The following is a 19,997-nucleotide window of genomic DNA, read 5'->3' as shown; positions in this document are numbered from 1 at the left end:
CAGATAACACTGCTTGACATAATACTGCAGAATGTATAGGAAGCTATGAGCTCACTCTATTTTAATCATGATCAAACAAATATATAAAACACTTTGAAATGTATAGTTTATGGATTAAATGGGAGTGACTAAGAGAAGTTAATTGGGTTTATAAACACTATAAAGCAAAACTTTACACAAAAAGTGAAGTCTCACTGGTTTGTTTCCTCCTGCACCCTGAGTTAGTTTTTTTGGGGTGCAGAGGAGGAGTAAGTACTGATTTTTATTGTTACCTGCTCCCACTTCTGCAATCCTCGCCTAGAGGAGGATGGCATCCTTTGCCCCACCCCATCTCTTTCCACAGCCTCCTGGGAATGTCACATTTCCCAGGAGGTTGTAGGACCATTCACTAAGCAGCAAGCATGCTTGGGAAGTATACATCCATTGTCTCAAGAAGGTTTAAAGTCATTTACTGTTGACTGACTTATCATCTCTGTTGGAAGTACACTACTCTTTCAGGAAAATAATACTTTCTAAGGTTAGCTTTAAACTTTTCTCCAGCTACATTGAGGTCATGTCCCCAAGTTAATTATCTTAGCTTCATACTACAAACACTGCCCTTCTGAACCCTAATCACACTCTATTTATCTATATCTGCTTTATTGGTTGAGCCAGATGGAATTGTGTCTACCACCATTTTATTATCCATGACCTCTGCTTTTAGAAAATCTATAATGTTTGGGGGTTATCCTAATCTTCATGTGTACAAAAAGTGGATAAATGGCTCTGACAGCGATAGGGTTAAAGGTTTCAGTCATGCCCACTCTTTCCCTTCTTTTTTGAGGCTGTACATATTAAAGTGATTGTAAATCCTTAAAAAAAAAAAAAAAATAGGTTTATACCTACCTGCTCTTTGCAATGGTATTGAATAGAGAGGTCTTTTACCTCTTCTTCTGGAGTGCCCCACCAGCGCTCTCCACTCCTGCATGTACCCCTATAACATAGCTGTGTGAACTAATAGACACATATAGGGTGTCGCCGCTCCCTCCCCACAGGATTTGACTGACAGCAGCAGGAGCCAATGGCTCCCTCTGCTGCCTGATTTTCCTGTGAGAAGAGGAAGAGAGGAGAGCTGGGCACAGCGCTGGATCAAGAGGACTCAGATAAGTGTTTGGGAAGGGGGAGAGGTGGCACAACAAGTGGTAAAATGTTTTTATCTTAATGCAGGGAATGCGTTGAAAAAAATGTTTTAGGGCTCCTTTCAGACAGAGCTGAGCCCGCTCTGACCAGCATGGGAGCTATGAGAAGATCCCTTGCTGATCAGAGCCAAACGGGACGAATGTCACAACTGTGTCTGTTCAATTTCTGCCCAGTGGACATAGGCAGACCTCTGTCAGCTCTATGGGCAGCCAGGTGTAAACAGATTCTGCTGTCCCTTTAGGCTAACTCCAATCCAGTCTGCAAAAAAATGAAAATGAAGTAGGCCTTTTCCTTTTCTTTGCTGGACCTGGACAGACCAAGAGGTAGGCAACTGGTTTTACATTGTGCATAGGGTTGCATTCTGATCACGTCTGCTTGAAAAACTGATGGGCAGACTTGATGGGAATGCCCGTGTGAAAGGGGCCTAACTTTTGAACCACTTAAGTTCCTGCAGTCTTCCACAATGCGCTTTGATTTGTTCTGGCCTCTGGATTACCTCTCTGGATTCCTCCTTTTTCTGTCAAGTATGTGTTTTGTTCAACAGAACCAAGCCCCGATAAAAGGTTATTCTTTGAACCCCCAAAACGCATTGGATTTCTATAATATGAATCTGAATAAAATCAAATCTGGACTTCATACATTATGCTTTTTGGAGCTTTCCTTCTTGCATTTGCAGTCACTACGCAAGCAAAGCAAACCATTGACCACCACTCCTAAGAGAGTTGCTTAAGGACTCATGCACATATGGGTCTGAACTCAGCAGTATTGTATGTTATGGGTAATTCATAAAGTTGCACATTAGTCAGTATTCCCCTGTAGCATTCAGCTGCATAAACCTAAAGTAGAACATTTTGTGTCCTTGTTAATTCTGACCATATTTTATGTGGTACACAAATTGATGCTTGTGTGAATGTTTACATATGTAAAGCGTATTGGTCATGTGCTACCACCCTTGCCTAGTGAATGACTCATGCAGGTCTAGGGGGAGATGTAACCATAAACAGTATGTAGACAGCAGTGGTGCCACATACTGATATCTGAATCACTAAAGGCCAAGGTCATTCTGTGCCTGTGCCACTGCCTACACATTGTTGATGTCTACATCTCCCCCTAGCCCTGAATGAGTCACTAACTAGGGAGCAGAGACAGTACAAGCGCAGAATTACCTCATGAGAAAACCTTCTACAGAATGACTAAGGCTCGGTTCACACTGATGCGATGCGGGAAGGCTGCAAATTCCCAGCCTGTTCCCGCATCGCACACGCACCCCCGGCAGTTCACACTGCCATATGCGATCCGCTGGGGGTGTCAATGTAATCTTAACGACACCCCCAGTTTGATCGCATATCGCAGTGCGATCGTGCAGTTCGCACAGGATCGGATCGCACAAGTGTGAACCGCTGTGCGATCCGATCCTGATGCGGCAGCAAAAATGCCTCCTGTGCGTGTTTGCTGCGGGTGCGGTGCGAATTTAGCCATACAAACTGTATGGCTAAACTCGCACCGCACAGCTGATCGCATGTCATGTCGGAGCAGTGCGCTCCGACATGACATGCGAACCCCGCACACGCAGTAGTGTGAACCGGGGCTAAAGGCCGGGGTCATTTTGCACCTTCACCACCAGCCTTGCCTAGTGAATGAATTATTTAGGGCTAGGGGGAGATATAAACATCATCAAAGTAAAAGCCTGTACGCATTTTAACTTTTACGGACATACATGTGTATGCCCATATGAGTTTAGATACACTACAGGCCATTTTTTTTATGCAGATCTTTGTGCCAGCAAGCTCTTGTGTAAATTGCATTACCCATGTGCATGAGGCCTAATAAAAAACATTCCCCTTATAGTGATTAAGACTTGACTGAGAACAATGACTGATTGAAGTGATTCAGCGCCCCGCGTCTTTCTTCAGCTTTCTGATGTTTTATTTCTTAGAACTTCCACCATTTTTTGCCTGTCTCTGGGCTCCTTCTATCTTATAATTATTTGTGTGTAAGCGAGGTTTCCAGAACTGTCTAACCAACAATCACCCAAAATATAGAATCCAAAATACTAACAATCCTCTCAAAATATCCCCTACCTGTGTAATTATTATGTGTTTGGTTTTAAAAGGATGAGGTGGAAGCCCTACCCATAGGAGTTTATTTACTAAAACTGAGGAGTGCACAATCTGGTTCAGCTGTGCATGTTAACCAATTAGCTTCTAACTTCAGCTTGTTCCATTAAGCTTTGACAATAAAACCTGGAAGCTGATTGGTTTCTATGCAGAGCTGCACCAGATTTTGCATTTTCCAGTTTTAGTAAAAAAAAAACCCACTGTCATCTCTGCAGATCCCAAGACCTCCTGCTGTCTAGTTCCCTCATAACCTCCTCACATGCTCACATCCAGGACAGAGTCTCTCCCATTCTCTGGAACTCTCTACCTCAACCTGTACAGTTATCTCCTACTTTGTCTGCCTATCTCTTCAGGGAAGACCTATCCCACCTCCTACCTAACAACTGGAACTTTCATTCTCAAAGAACTCATCCTCACAGTTATTGGCCATCCATTTTTTGAATTGTATTGTAACTATACCGTATCCCTTTATTTTGTAAAGCAGAGCACAAACTGTTGGCGCTATATGACTCCTACAATACAATTAATAGTTATAGTATTCAAAATGTAGTCTAGCTAAAGCTCTATATAGTGGAATCAGAACCTCCTCCCTTCTGTTGGAGATCCCTTTAGTGATGCCCCTACAATGGGACAGTAGTCAGGATCTTTGATATACCCTTCAAACTAGAATAAAAACTTATATAAATGCTTCTAATTTATAAAAAAATACAAGGACTCAAGACTTGGCTTAAAAATTGTCCGCGGCCGTTTATTACTGGTTAAGCTTCAATAAATAAAAATTTTATTGATTATTAAAATCCAGACAACCCAGCCATTACAGCTCAGGCTGCATCAATAAATAAAGCAATTTTTCTTCAAAACAAACTCCCATACTCAATAACAAACTTGTCCACCCTTGCATAGTTGCAAGAGTGACCTTCCACATAACAAACAGCCACGACATAAGGGGAGGGGGGGGTTGGGAAACTCCAATGTTGAGTGCTGTGAGGTGAATGAGCCCCTCAGGTAATGCCAGCTCCTTATATAACCTATTGGAACGTTCTAGAAATTCCTGAGGTGCCTTCCCACTTTCCTCACTAACTGACCTATCACCTGACAGACTGCCTAAACTCCACCCTTTACTACAATATCTCTAGGCAGGTTCCCTGAGGTAAATTCTACCTGCTATCTTCCCGCCTAAAACTGACTGGAAATATTCTGACCTGCCACTTATCCCATGAGAAAAAGGGGGGCATATGAAATGCCCCTTTTTCTTTCATTCTATTTGATTTCCCCACTGCCTAGTTACACTGCTTGCCCATTTTGCAATCTTCTGAAATAAATGTTGCAATGTTATGTGCTGAAAAACATTCAGTGGTTGGTGTTAATTTATGCTAAACATCTTTACAATTCACTTTTGCCAGGAACACAACTGTTATTATCATGGACAAGTGGATGGAATGGATGACTCAGTCGTTGCTCTCAGCACTTGCTCTGGTCTCAGGTTAGTATGGAGTTCTTTTACTTTAGGTAGAAAATATGAAGAATCTAAAATGGATCTATTCTACATGTGTAGAAATAAACCTACCTGTCATGAAATTGTTTTAATACACTTTAAAGTGATATTAAAGTTTTTATTTTTTTTTCTCAATAATAAACATGTCATACTTACCTGCTCTGTACAGTTGTTTTGCACAGAGGAGCCAGGACCCCCCTCTTCTCGGGTCCCCTGCTGGCGCTCCTGGCACATACCTCCTGCTTAGTAGGGATGTAACGATATCGAAGATATCGCGATATCGTATCGGCGTGGTCGTCTCAATATCGTCGTGGTCGTGTCTCGATATCGTCGTGGTTGGGTTACAATATTAAAAGGACAGGTGTCCGTCAAAAAGCAAGAGGAATAAACACAGTCCCGCGGAACAAATCATTGTTAACTACATAGACCAGAGTTTAAGGATTTTTTTTACTGTTTTTTTTTTTCTTGCAATGTAGATATTTTGATCTTTCTGATGAAAAACGTGAACATAAGCTAAATGATAGGTCAGTGTTTTTTTTAAAGGCTTTTTGACTGACTATTTTATTTAAGTTTAAGTTATGTTCCTAAATACCAGTTTTAAAAAGCTGCCTTTATTTGCCATGCACATTTAAACCTGACTTAACTTGATCTTTGTTTGCACTTAAAGGGAATTGCCTATTGTTTGTTTACAATTGTTCTAGCTGCTTTTTAACTTGAACATTGCACAGAAGAATCAGTTATGCAACCAAATATTACTATACAGAATATTGATGTTCCTGACTACAATTTGCACTTTAAAAGCACTATGTGATCAGTGTTTTATGTTGTCATGGATCCATAAATACAACAATAAATTGCCTGTTGACTGGCAAAAGCAGAATAAATGTCGGTATTTTTTCGCTATTATCATCACAAACACTATCATGAGCTATTTAACAATACCATGAGCTTTTCCACAATATCGCAATAAATATCGTACCCTGAGGTCAATATCGAAATTGTATCGTACCGTGAGATTTTGATATCGTTACATCCCTACTGCTTAGTGCCCCATAGCAAGCAGCTTGCTATAGGGGCACCTGACTCGCTGCCAAGCTGCTGCTCCGTGTGTCCATTTACACATGGAGCGTTGCTTGGGCCAGCCACCGCTCTCTCCTCATTGGCTTACTGGCTGTGACTGACAATAGTAGAAGCCAATGGCTACCACTGCTGTCTCAGCCAATGAGGTGGAAGAGACCCGGGAAAGCCGCTGCTCTTGTACACATTACTGGGCTCAGGTAAGTGGGGTACGCTACTGCACACAAAAGGTTTTTTTACCTTCATGCATTCTATAAGCCTTTATAATGACTATAGGCATATTATGCAAAACAGATGAAGACAAAACAATTCTCAAAAGTTCTTCTATTGACCAGTAATTTATAGAATATTTCCAGGAATTCAGTACAAATGCATACAAATACAGTTGTTACTCCATCTACAAATTCTCCAGCAGCCTCTGTGGCCTCTTGGGCTTGTGTTGATGACATCAGTTTGTGCCACTTCTGATTCAGTAACTACTGACAGGTGCACCCGACCTGCAGTCAACTTCCTTCTGAGGAGCATTTAACCTGCTTCATGTGTGTTTTGCCCCTCCATTTATTTATGGGAATGCAAAACCTTCTTGAAATGGACAAAACCCAAATTGACACAGGCTGTGAAATTGCAGAGCATGTTTATTTTGCAATGTGGATTTTCACTTGGCTCAGTGAATGAGCTGAAGCTATGCTGACTTTAGCTGTGCAAGTGAATGAGACTGTTTTAATATCGAAGTCCTGTTTTCCAGGGGAGTCTTGTTATGGAATGATACACATTATGGGATTGAGCCCGTGAAAAATGTATCAAATGGAGAACATCGACTGTACCAGTTGGAGGAGCCTGATGAACCAACCATGTGTGGTGTGGAGGACTTCAGCACAGAGTCCCCACATACCTTACTGTCTTCATATTTCCAACTCCGCAGGGTAAATTCATGCCTATTTCTTCAACATAATGTTCAAAATACTGAAAGTGATGCAGAATTTTACATAGGACCAATAACTTCAGTCCATGCTTCAGAGTAGCTCACAATACTGCAAGCTGGATCAGTTCCTTCCAGCTTTGACAACTTTGCTGTTACTTATCAGTAGTGGCCATGGAAGGATTAGGTTCCACCATTCATGGTGCAAAAAGAGGGAAATATGGTGCAGTACGGTCAGGTTGGGTTAAAATAGTGTTACAGTTGGGGCGATGGGTTTTTATTTATCTGTTAGGATTAAAGTATAACTTTTTTAGTTTTCAATAAAGTGGAGAAGGATTAGAACACCTGCCAGTTTTTATTGTTGTCTGTGCCCCCGTTCGAGAGATTCACCCTCTCTATTTGTCCTGTCTACCGTTATCATTGAAAGTAAAAGAAAATCTCAAATTTTGGGTTGGCCCCGGAAAAGTAATGAAGGGGGAATCTTCCAATGGTGACACTAATTCTGGGCACCTGGGGGTCCCCAAGAGATTCCCTTCATTTGCAGGGATTTCCTCTCACTTCCTGTTTTGGCTAAGGGACAGGAAGTGAAGGTAAATCTCCCTATTGGGACAAAAAGGACAAAAACAAACCTTACAGGGGTTATAACCCTCCCTCTATCCAAAATGTAAAAAAAAAAATGTGCCTATAGTTCTATTTTAAGTGTTTTGTGGTTAGGATTAGGTTATTATGTTAAATGTTGAAGAAGTGAAAATGTAGCTGTGTGAAGTCGCCTTAGCCCATTCATGTCTATAGGCGGCTGTATGCAACTCCAGGACATCTGGGAAAACAAAAGTAAACAGTGACCTTATCTACACGGGTAAATGCACCCACTTGCATGTAGCCTAAATAACATGTATGTGGTGTGAAAATGTAATTCTGTATAGTGACAGTCATTCAATGTGTTTGTTGTTTTTTTTTTTTTTTACAGAAGAAAAGAGACGTTCTTCTTACTACCAATTACGTGGAGCTCGGAGTAGTTGTAGACAATCTGCGCGTAAGAAATTTAATTCATCATGATTATTATTTCTAAGCATTTAAAGTGTTACTAATCCCATAATGTAAATAGATAGAGTCGCACTAGAGTTAAAACATGAAACAGGCAATCCAACAGGCAAAAACATCACATTAGAACTGCATAGCATAAATCAAATATAAAACGCACAGCAGCAGTGAATATTTAAAAATTAAACTGTACAGTCCCCTCTCAGTTCAAAATTCTGCCACAGTTCACATAAAGTTCATGCTATAAATGAACGGATGACGTAGGTTCCGCTCCTCCCAAAGCTTTTCGTCAATAGGACGTTATCAAGGGGGCGTGAACCAACGTCTGCGTCACACCCAATATAAATACCTAATGGAGAACGGGCAAATAGCGTACAGCTGAGGCTTCCGGCGTGACCCCCCACACAGGAAATAACCTATGCGCTTCAACATGAAGCGCAAACAATACGCTGAGCCCGGAAATGTGTGCAGTTAATGGCCATAAGTAACCCGAACTGCTGCTCTCAAAAGAAACGTATCCAAGTGTTCAATAGCCAAATCGACACAAGGAATCCGGGACAAAGGATCTAAAATTTAATACAAGTACCGTCACACCCGAAAAAACGGAGTACCTACCCCAATCAGTGTAGCACAGCAGGCACAAAACATTATATAAAACGTTATATAAAAATATATATGAAGCACTCTAAAATATATAATGAAATACAATGGCAACCAGAACAATATTAGAACAATAATAAAAAAATATAAAAACAACAAAAAACAAATAAAACACAAAAATGTATAAGGGCACATGAACATCAAATAGTAATAGACAGCAAGGGTATATGAGATGGTCCCAAATAAATAGGGAACACTAATCCCATAATGGTAGAATCAGTCTGTATATGCAGCAAAGCATGCCTGTTATACTGACTGTGAAACCTAAGGGGTGAATCCTGTGCATTGTGTAAAAAGCCTGCCGCAGTATATCTGGGGCGGGCAGTCGGCAAGTGGTTAAGCACCATCTTAGGCCCCTTTCATGCGGGATTTCCTTTTGTCCATTTTTACGTTGTCGGATGAAAAACAGACATTAATGCATCTCTATGGAAAAATGGTTGTAAATTGATGCTCATTTATTTACATCCGTTTACAACCGCTTCCGTCAACATCCGTTTTTTGGTCAAAACCCTATTTTTCTTCCGTTAAAAACAGAATGGACGGAAATCAGATGTAAACTGTCCGTTTTTCATCTGTTTTGGCATTGGTAGACTCAAAAGAACCTGATCAGAAACGGATAAGAAATTGATGAAATACTGATGTAAACTGATCCTCGTATGAAAGGACCCTTATTCATCAACACAACTCCTTTAGGCCCCTTTCACACATGTAGACCGTTTGTCCGTTTTTCATCCATCCGTTGACGGATGAAAAACGGACATCAATCTATCTCAATGGAAAAACGGTTGTAAATGGATGATAATCCATTTATATCTGCTTCTGTCAACATCTGTTTTATGGAGCAGAACACAGCCCTAATTTTCTTCCGTTTAAAAAATAACTGTTCAGACAAAAAGCAGATGTAAATATGCAAATGGTCAATTTTTGCATGAAAGAATAGCTCCGGGGCTCAAGTGGTTAAGGTCTAGCTGGCGGATGTAAAAACACATGAAAAACTAATGTCTACTTCATACGTTTTGTTCCTTGAAAAAAAATGACTGAACTGATGAAATTAACTCCCTCTCAACCCTCCAATAAGACACGACAGTTTAATTCAACATAGTTTTTACTTGATAAAATGCAGTACATGGATGTTTAGCAGTCATTTGAGATAATAATCTTCTAAGCCTTGTGCCCACTATGAAGCCTGGTAATTAACTGCGGAAACACAAAGAAAAAAGGTAGCGGGTCTGTCTAAGTACTAAACCAACTAGCCTCAACATATAGGTAAACAAGAATATACCATTCACAGGCATGAACAAAACAAATTGTAGTTACATGGAATTACCATTAGATGTCAGCCCAAAGATATATATATATATATATATATATATACATATACATAAACAAATCCCATGCATGTGTGATAGATGAACGATACGTTTCCCAGAACAGTTATGAACAGTTATGTCTTAGACGTTTCACAAAAAATTACCAAAATGTCATTTAACACCTTTTCTCTTTTCTAGTACAAATATGAGAATTCCAACAGTACAGCTGCAGAAGTGAGCACCATAGAACTGATCAACATCGTTGATGGGGTAAGAGTTAAAAAGATGAAGTCGTTTTATAAAGAGTGCAGAGAAAGTCAAACCTCGGTTGTAAAAATAATTAACAAGAAACACTGAAACAAAAGTAGAATTCATGTATAAAAATTCTTATTCTGTCTTTGTTAATGTAACGATGTATAGGTATGTTTTAAGATGCCTCCTGTATCACCGTCATGACCCATGTATGTTCCTGGTACACCAAGGTAGCAAATCCTTGCAAAGTCAATATTTATATATACAGTATATATATACATATTTATATATATATATATATATATATATATACACATACAATATAGTGACTTAATTTGGATGTGGTAATATTGCACTTGGGAACTTTCACTTCAGATGAATTATAAAGTGATTTTAAAGGTTTTTATTTATTTTTTTAAGCAGAACTCCCTGCATGGGTTTACAACTCGTTTCTTCCAGGGGCGCAGTGAAAGAATATGCCTACCCGATCTTTCGATCCTCTGGAAAACCACACTCCCCCATGTCCAGTGATGGACTGTTCCTGCTGTCCTCATGTCCATAACCAGTCTATGGGCGTGATGATGCCAGGAACAGTGCATTCACAAGACTGCTAGTGTATAGGGGGGACAGGAGCGGCAGGGACGGGTCTTGTACTCAGAGGATTGACAGATTAGGTGAGTATATCTCCACTTTGCAATCCCCTATACAACAACGAGCAGTTAACCCATGCAGTGCGGGCACAGGGTTCATCAAAATTACCTGCTCTGTGCAATGGTTTTGCACAGAGTAGGCCCGATCATCCTCTTCTTGAGTCCCGGTGCTCCTGGCTCCTCCCCTCTGCTGAGTGCCGCTATAGAAAACTGTTTGCTTTAGCGACACCTGTGTGTGCTCGCTTACGAGCCGTCCATAAGACACATAGTGCATAATTCACTAAAGAATATCTTGTGAGATGATTAAATCACGTGGCACATTTTTTCCAATTATCTCATGAGATTCTGAAAATGTCAATTCACTATCACCTCATGAGTTATTTACCACACAAAGAAAAAACACGAGGTAAATACCTCATAAAATGGTGTTATAGTCAATTCACTAAGCCCCCCCTTCACACAGGTGCGACTTGTCATGCGATTTGACAATTCCAAATTGCATGACAAGTTGCACCTCACTGCCGGTGTTCTATCGAAAAATGCCTCCCATTGAAAAATGCATCCGGCGAACTGAGCATGCACAGTACATAACGTCACTCCAGCTGATATCCCGATCAGCTGGCGTGACGATGGCACTGTGCATGCGCGGTTTCTCTGAGGCATTATCCGACAAGAGGCAAACCCCAGAGAGCGCGGTGGATGTAGAATCTAAATGTCAGATTCTGCCTCGCTCTCTGCACACTCTGCACGTGCGCGCAATGGAAAACTATTCTTAATGGGTGGATTATTCCTATTTGATATTCTTGTTGGGCGGATTATTCTTATTGGGAAATTGCATGTACACACAGCTCTGACGGGAACAAATAGAAGTATATCTGGACACTGGATATAAAGGGGCACTTTGATGGGGATACTGATGTATTTAAAGTCCGCTCTGTTAAAGTCTGCTTCAGACATCTTTGCTGAAAATGGGTCCCAGGAGTGCAAAACAAATTCCACTCCTGTGATCCAAAGGAGAAATACAGCCAAATGAGCTTTGGCTGAACTTAAAGCGGTTGTAAACCTAAAAAAAAAAAAAAAGCCTGCAAGACAAAGGCATAATGAGCTAGTATGCACCGCATACTAACTCATTATGAATTACTTACCTTAGAACGAAGCCCCGACACGGACCCCTGGACACCGATGCGGGCGCTGACATGATCTCTTCCAGGTTCGGCGGCTCCGGCGCTGTGATTGGCCACAGCTGCGATGACGTCACTCCCACGCATGCGCGCGGGAGTCATTTTCCGGCAAGCTCCCGGCAAGGAAAGCTGAAAGTCCGCCGGACCTTCAGAGCGCATGCGCCGCTCGCGTGAGCGGCTACATGCAGTGCAAATATCTCCTAAACCGTGCCGGTTTAGGAGATATTAATTGTACCTACAGGTAAGCCTTATTATAGGCTTACCTGTAGTTAAAAGTGGAAAAAAGCGGTATACTTCTTCCAAATCTTCCAAAGCTGAAGTGGTTAACAGAAGTCTATGCAAGTCGAAACCAAATCATGACATGAGTCGCGGCGATATGAACGGTTCCATTGCCGGTGTCCTGTCGAATAATGCATTTGATTAAAAAAATTGGGTAATATATTGCGTTTATGTGCCTTAAAAGTAAAGTTATATTTTACTAATATTTTGCGTTTCGTAAACCATTGCACTAATTTCAAGTGACTTAAAAAAATTGGAACTACTGTTATTTGATTCTCTAGGGCAGTGGTCCCAAACCTCCCCAGCACCAGGGGCCGGCCGCACAGAACTTAACTCCCTCCGCAGACAAGAGTTGGGGGGTTGCGGGTTGTAGTTGCAGCCTGAGGGGTGTTGGTGGTGCAGCTTGTCACTTTGGGGGGGGAGGGGGTGTTGGGGTGCAGCCTGTCACCTCATGTTGGGGGAGTGGGTGCAGCCTTGGTCTCACCAATGCTCTCCTCCCTCCCCTTTTGCTTCTTCGTGATGACTTAGTGGTGCTAGGAGAAGGGGAGCCAGCGCCCTCTGGTGTTTGGATGGTGGCTCGCTCTGCCCCCCACACAGCCCAGCTTGTGGCTTTCAGCAGGCCATGGACGGCTCAAACGTTAGGGACCCCTGCTCTAGGGTCTGCTCTCCCCAAATATATAATGTTTGGGAGGGTTTACATAATCTTTAGGACTAAAATGATTTTTTAAACGTGTGCAAAAAATGCATAAACGGCCATGGCAGCAAAGGTGTTAGGAATCAGATGAGACTGTGCTTTGGGGAAATTGAATTCCCATACCTGGCACTACCAAGTACAGGGAGCATGTGAATCAATTCCTGCCAAACTATAGTTTCCCTCTGATAGTTTACAGAAGTGGCTGCGTGGCCACCAAAGAGAACTACACTACAGAACGTTTAGAAGCAGAAGATACATGGCGATGTAAAAAGTATACTTGTTCAGCAGAAAGGTTTGCCCAATCAGTCAGTTTGAATGTAAAGCTTTTTGCAGGACCAGAGAGTGTGGTCTACAGACGTTTGGTCCTTCTGATACAGACATACAATGTTCTGATGCTTGATTTGTTTTCTGCTGTTTTATAGATGTTTCGTAGCCTGAACATTCGAGTAGCTATAACTAACTTGGTGATATGGTCCACGGATAATCCCTTTGATGTTAGCAGCGGAACTGCTGGGGATGTCCTGGGGAGATTTGTTCAATGGAGACAAAGCACCACGGATCTCAAGAAATGTGACATCTACCATCTTCTCATGTGAGTGTTCCTGCTACCCACCCATATAACAAAACAGATATCTTCAGCTGAACAGATATCTTCAGAACATACACTGAACTGCCCTTCGTAAATTCTGTCTATAACTTATAGGTTGGAATCCCAAATGTGGTCCCATAATCAATTGTTTCCAATGTATTTACATTACGTTGTTCTAATAACAAGCATATTTTGGGCAGTCTTGCAGGCACAGTGGACTCACCCATAAGGCAATCTATTACCAAACTCTGCTCAGCTCTCTGTTAACTTGTAAGCTTTGCTCAATAGCTCACTGGTAGTGTCAATGAAGAGGGCAGAAATGGGTGCAACAATGATTTGTGAATCTGCTTGGGGTTTGGTTCCTGAACAGTTTTGCAAATTTAGCTTAAACCCTATTGAGGAAGGATTAAGTGCCGGTTCACACTTCCGCGTGTGCGGCGATCGCATGTAATATCGGAGCGCACTGCTCCTTTATTACATGCGATCGGATGTGCAGTGCGAATTCAGCCATACACTTTGTATGGCTAAATTCGCAGTGCACCCGCACAAAAGTCGCACATGAGCCCCGGTTCACACTACTGCGTGTGCGGGGTTCGCATGTCATGTCGGAGCGCACTGCTCCGACATGACATGCGATCAGCTGTGCGGTGCGAGTTTAGCCATACAGTTTGTATGGCTAAATTCGCATCGCACCCGCAGCAAACACGCACAGGAGGCATTTTTGCTGCCGCATCAGGATCGGATCGCACAGCGGTTCACACTTGTGCGATCCGATCCTGTGCGAACTGCACGATCGCACTGCGATATGCGATCAAACTGGGGGTGTCGTTAAGATTACATTGACACCCCCATCGGATCGCATATGGCAGTGTGAACTGCCGGGGGTGCGTGTGCGATGCGGGAACAGGCTGCGAATTCGCAGCCTTCCCGCATCGCATCAGTGTGAACCGAGCCTCAGGCATTTTTTCAGCCGCATCAGGATCGGATCGCACAGTGGTTCACACTTGTGCGATCCGATCCTGTGCGAACTTTCAGGCTCGGTTCACACTGATGCGATGCGGAAAGGCTGCGAATTCGCAGCCTGTTCCCGCATCGCACACGCACCCCCGGCAGTTCACACTGCCATATGCGATCCGCTGGGGGTGTCAATGTAATCTTAACGACACCCCCAGTTTGATCGCATATCGCAGTGCGATCGTGCAGTTCGCACAGGATCGGATCGCACAAGTGTGAACCGCTGTGCGATCCGATCCTGATGCGGCAGCAAAAATGCCTCCTGTGCGTGTTTGCTGCGGGTGCGATGCGAATTTAGCCATACAAACTGTATGGCTAAACTCGCACTGCACAGCTGATCGCATGTCATGTCGGAGCAGTGCGCTCCGACATGACATGCGAACCCCGCACACGCAGTAGTGTGAACCGGGGCTCAGATCGCACTGCGATATGAGATCAAACTGGGGGTGTCGTTAACATTTCATTGACACCCCCAGCGTATCGCATATGGCAGTGTGAACTGCCAGATGTGCGTTTGCGATGCGGGAACAGGCTGCAAATTCGCAGCCTTCCCGCATTACACAAGTGTGACCCGGCACTAAACTTATTTGATTGTCTGTAGAGTAATACAGAGCAGTAAGTAGGTAAATGATCACCATTTGGAGGATGTGATTTTCCCTCCACCACACCTTAAAGTGGAATAGTTGGCAAAATAAAAAAATACATATATGATGCAGTGTGTCAATAGTATTAACACAGCCACCTTGAGTGCCCTCTGCAACAATGTTATTACTTCTTTAACCTACCAGTAGATCTATTTTTTTTTTTTTTCTTCCTGTAACAGGCCAAGCTGTCCAGCATAATTGTCCAGACCATTGGAACAAACCATATTACACACATGAGGGTGCTTACAACTGTCATCTTTTTTCAAATAGTTTAAACCTCTGTAACTGTCTAACCCCTGCCAGACCCGTCATTGTAGTTAACAGGATGGTCAGGGGACCTGTTAGTGTAAAAGGATGCTTATAAATGTCCTTTTTGGCAGGCATGTGTGTGCACCAGGTGCGCACCCAATGCCGGTGATTGCACTGTCATGGGACAGCACAGATCACAAGCAAAATCCAAAGAGCCAGTCATAGTGAACCAATCAGAGCACTCACACATGTAAACACTTGCTGTGTTTGGATAGTCAGCCCTCCCCATCCTCTCACTGATGACTGTAGCAGCTGATGGGGGAAAAAAGAGAGAGGGTAGGAGCCAGGCTGTTGCAATTGTACCCACCTTCCACCTATACAATGGAGCTCCCTGCAGGGATGGGAGGAGAGAAGAGCTACAACTGAGCTAAGCATATGCAGGGCCGGTGTAACGTACCCACATCACTTCCTGTCAGAAACAGCTGAGCAGCGTAGCAGTGTGCATGCTCACAGCTCCGGATACGTCATGGAACAGCTGAGAAGCTGACAAGTGCGCATGCTCGGAGGGAATGAAATAATCACGGTAGTGTGTGTAATGTTACACTTGCGGCGGTTGCATTAAAAGAGCTCGGCTGCAACATGAATCATCTCCGCTCCTATCCCTGTCACTTCCCTGATGTCGGCTAATAAATATAAAAGCGGCGGCGGGTGTATGAAATGTAAATGACGGAGATGTCGGCTCCGTGATCCGCTTTTATATTTATTAGCCGAGATCAGGGAAGTGACAGGGATAGGAGCGGAGATGACTCATGTTGCAGAGGAGCTGTTTTAATGTAACCGCGGCAAGTGTAACGTTACAGTGGAGACGTAGGTGCACCGGAAGTGACGAGGGTATGGTGTTCTCACGGGTATGGTTTTTTCACGGAACACCGACCCTACCATGGGTCCTGCTGGGTCCATTGGACCCAGGCAGCACTTGGAGAGGGGCAGCAAATTGACTCCCTAGATTTTTTTCCAGCAGTTTTGTGTGTCATCAGTTTGCGGCGCGTTACAGGTGGCATTTCCCCATCTCATACTGCCACCTATAGTGCAAACTGATGAGTATTAGGAGATGGAGTGTCTCCTCCAGGGAAAGTCCGTCATGTGATCGTGGTGTGTGCAATGAAGTCAGACATCAGTGCACTAAATCTCACGCAGGGCAGGCTGGATTTTCTAGGGCGGTGGGCGGTGGGCGGTGGGCGGTGGGCGCGGCAGACACAGGAGTAGAATTTTCTGTTAGATTTACCAAAAACCAAATAATATGAGGTCAAAACTAAACAATACTTTCAATTGTATTCAATAAGGCAGGCCTTTGTACTTCATAGTTAAGGTAAATTTAAAGAAAATTGTACAGAAAATTGTAAGAAAATTGTATAATGTATAGCCAGCCTAACAATCATGTCTGTATAATGCTAGATTCACACTTATCCGTCTCAGTTTTCATGCATTGTTTCCATATGCCTTGAAGTGCGTGTTTTAATGTGTTTTCATACTTTATGCATTTTTCAAAATTTCCAAGGAAAACTTATTGCAGGCTTGATACCAGAGTGCTAAATTACCACGAACTTCTATAGGCCTCAAAATGCATGAAAGCAGACAAAAGAACGAACCTGAGCTATTTTCAGTAATATGCAGCCGCGCACTGATGTGAACAGGCTCTATCTAGCAGGCAGGAGCAACACAAAATGAAACTATATTATCGGAGGGACTCCGAAAAACAAAAAACTGCTGTGGTATTGCTTTGACAGACTGCGTGATATACTGTATGTCCTTCTTCATTTTTTCACCCTTTATGCCCCTAAAGTCTGCAGATAATCTGCACGTGTGTACGGGGCATAACTCTGAACAAAGAGGTGATTGGATTTGGAGCATAGTTATCCATTTTCCATAACAATTATAACGCCAGGTTATCTGTTATTTCCAGTGTTATAATAATTTAGTCAGGTCAGGTCAGGTCAGGTCAGAAAGTGGTGGGAAATGTCTGCAAAATAAACACAGACAGAACCAAAAATGAATTCCTTGTCCTGTGTCACTGGGAGAGGAAGTGATGAAAATTCTCCCTAACAGGGCTAATAGACTGAAAAACAAACCTGACAGAAAGGTTTTCATTCAAAAAATGTTTTATTGGTTATACAGGTGCATCTATAAAAAAAAAATATACATATATATATATATATATATACATATACATATACACATACACTTATATATGTATATATATATATATATATATATATATATATATATATATATATATATATTTATTTAAATAAATAATGTATTTAATTAATTTAATTCAAATAGTGAAACTCATATATTATATAGATTCCTTACACACAGAGTAATATGTTTTAAGCATTTCTTTCTTTTAATTTTAATGTTCATGGCTTACAGCTAGGGAAAACCCAAAATTCTGTATCTCAAAAAATTTGAATATTACATTAGACCTATAAAAAAAAAAAAAGGATTTTAATACAGAAATGTTGACTCACTGAAAAGTATGTCCATGTAGAGTTTAGTATGCGCTCAATACTTGGTTAGGGCTCCTTTTGCATAAGTTACTGCATCAATGTGGCATGGAGGCGATCAGCCTGTGGAACTGCTGAGGTGTTATGGATGCCCAGGTTGCTTTGATAGCGGCCTTCTGTTCGTCTGCATTGTTTGGTCTGCTGTGTCTCATCTTCCTCTTGACAATACCCCACAGATTCTCTATGGGGTTTCAGTCAGGCGAGTTTGCTGGCCGATCAAGCAAACTCAGTGATTCCATGATCATTATACCAGGTATTGGTACTTTTTGCAGTGTGGGCGGTGCCAAGTCCTGCTGTGAAATGAAACCAGCATCTCCATAAAGCTGGTCAGCAGAAGGAAGCGTGAAGTGCTCTAGAATTTCCTGGTAGAGGTCTGCGCTGACTTTGGACTTGATAAAAGACAGTGGACCAACACCACCAGATGATATGGATCCCCAAATCATCACTAACTGTGGAAACGTCACACTGGACCTCATGCAACTTGGATTCTGTGCCTCTCCATTCTTCCTCCAGACTCTGGAACCTTGATTTCCAAACAAAATGCAACATTTACTTTCATCCAAAAAGAGGAATTTGGGCCCTTGAGCAACAGTTCGGTCTTTTTTCTCCTTAGCCCAGGTAAGATGCTTCTGGCATTGTCTCTGGTTCAGGAGTGGCTTGACAAAAGGAATGTAACATCCAAAACTAAAAAAATGTCTGAGGTTAGGCTTTCTAAAAATGACCCGAAGTCAAATTGTCATGGTATAAACAATCTTGTTTGAATTGGGCTTGTTTGAAAAAAAATGACCTATAATAAAACGTGAAATTATTGCTTAATTGTTCCAGAGGGCATGGTGCTTTCCCAGGAGGCGTGATCGGCATGGCATTTGTTGGCACGGTTTGCTCACCTAGTCTTGGCAGCTCAATCAGTACAGTAAGTACATTTTAATTAACCATCATGAGAGTTTCATGGAAACTCGGGCAATAAGAGACAAGACTCCTTAATTTCCTAAAATGAGGGGTCCATGGATCATCCACCTACTGTTTACAAATTTTGATTGCTCCCTATTGAGCTTATAAATACTGAAAAGCCTGACCTGTGATTTATTCTGACAACACTTGTCCTACACTCCCTACCCCTCCCTTCCCTTTTTTATTTTCCCTTTTCCTCCCCTCTCTCCCCACACCCCCAAATACCTCCTTTCACTATCATGTCCATACTTTATGCATCACTTTAATGATCTTTTCTTATCTTCCTCCTTCATCTATATCCTTATATGAATGCATGCTCTCCCCCAATCCTTCATCCCCATAGCAGTCAACAATGTTTCTTCTTCAAAATGTGAATGGTTGCTATAAAGCAGACCTATGCAAATTCTGGCCCCAGATCCACATCTGGCCTTTTGGTCCTTGATGCCTCCTGTTAGCTTCCTTCTCTGAGACTCAGAGAGGCACAATGACAGATGACCATGTGGAGAGCTGAAAGGACTGGAAGGAGAGAGCCTGAGGAGCTGATCAGTACAGCTAGGAGGCTCAGGTCTGGTGGGTTGCCTATAAGATGTTTTGGCGCTGTACCAACACTCCCCGCCAAGTTCTTTCTGTGTTAGCGCCTGCGCGCTGAAAATGCCAGGAGCCATGCACCTGTACTTTACTCCAGGTCAGGATCTTTAGAGATTGCCCGCTGAACCTATCTCAGGCTCTCCTTTCAGTCACAATGCTTTTCAGAGGACATTTGACAGATAGGGATGCCGTGTTATATCACTTCCTCACTGCCTGATTTAACCCTATAATGCCGCACTACAACACTGCAGTTGTGTGCATTGAACACCTTTGCAACGCGGCCCTATGGAACTTAATGGTGCTGCTTGTCAAACTTTTGTAGCTCAAATTAGAAATATCAAAGGCCACAGCATGTGAACAGCGCTGGCCAGTTGTTATTTTCACAGTTTGGGTGGGTGACCAGAAGGCTTGGTTGCCCATTGTTATTACCCTCTGACTGCCCATCTGAAAGAGACCTATTTAATGGCCAGCTGTACCTATTATTCCTTGTGCCAGGTGTTTGTTTTCTATATGTTTATGTACTTACAGACTTTCCTAGGTC

General features: G+C 42.5%; 1 protein-coding gene across 1 annotated transcript in view; it reads left to right on the top strand.

Moving 5' to 3' along the window:
- The window catches only part of LOC309563568 (disintegrin and metalloproteinase domain-containing protein 9-like), a 100,748-nt gene that overhangs the window by 42,432 nt on the left and 38,319 nt on the right, over nucleotides 1–19,997 (top strand). The window contains exons 5-10 of the mRNA XM_082268032.1: nucleotides 4,700–4,779; nucleotides 6,614–6,791; nucleotides 7,755–7,820; nucleotides 9,997–10,068; nucleotides 13,277–13,446; nucleotides 18,743–18,830. Coding sequence (XP_082124158.1) covers nucleotides 4,700–4,779; nucleotides 6,614–6,791; nucleotides 7,755–7,820; nucleotides 9,997–10,068; nucleotides 13,277–13,446; nucleotides 18,743–18,830 — 654 coding nt within the window. The remainder of the gene's footprint in view (nucleotides 1–4,699; nucleotides 4,780–6,613; nucleotides 6,792–7,754; nucleotides 7,821–9,996; nucleotides 10,069–13,276; nucleotides 13,447–18,742; nucleotides 18,831–19,997) is intronic.

Source organism: Pelophylax lessonae (assembly GCF_965119305.1).
Source record: "Pelophylax lessonae genome assembly, chromosome: 9".
Taxonomy (NCBI): Eukaryota; Metazoa; Chordata; class Amphibia; order Anura; family Ranidae; genus Pelophylax; species Pelophylax lessonae.
The sequence above is the reverse complement of the archived record's forward strand: the minus strand, read 5'-3'. Positions and strand labels throughout refer to the sequence as shown.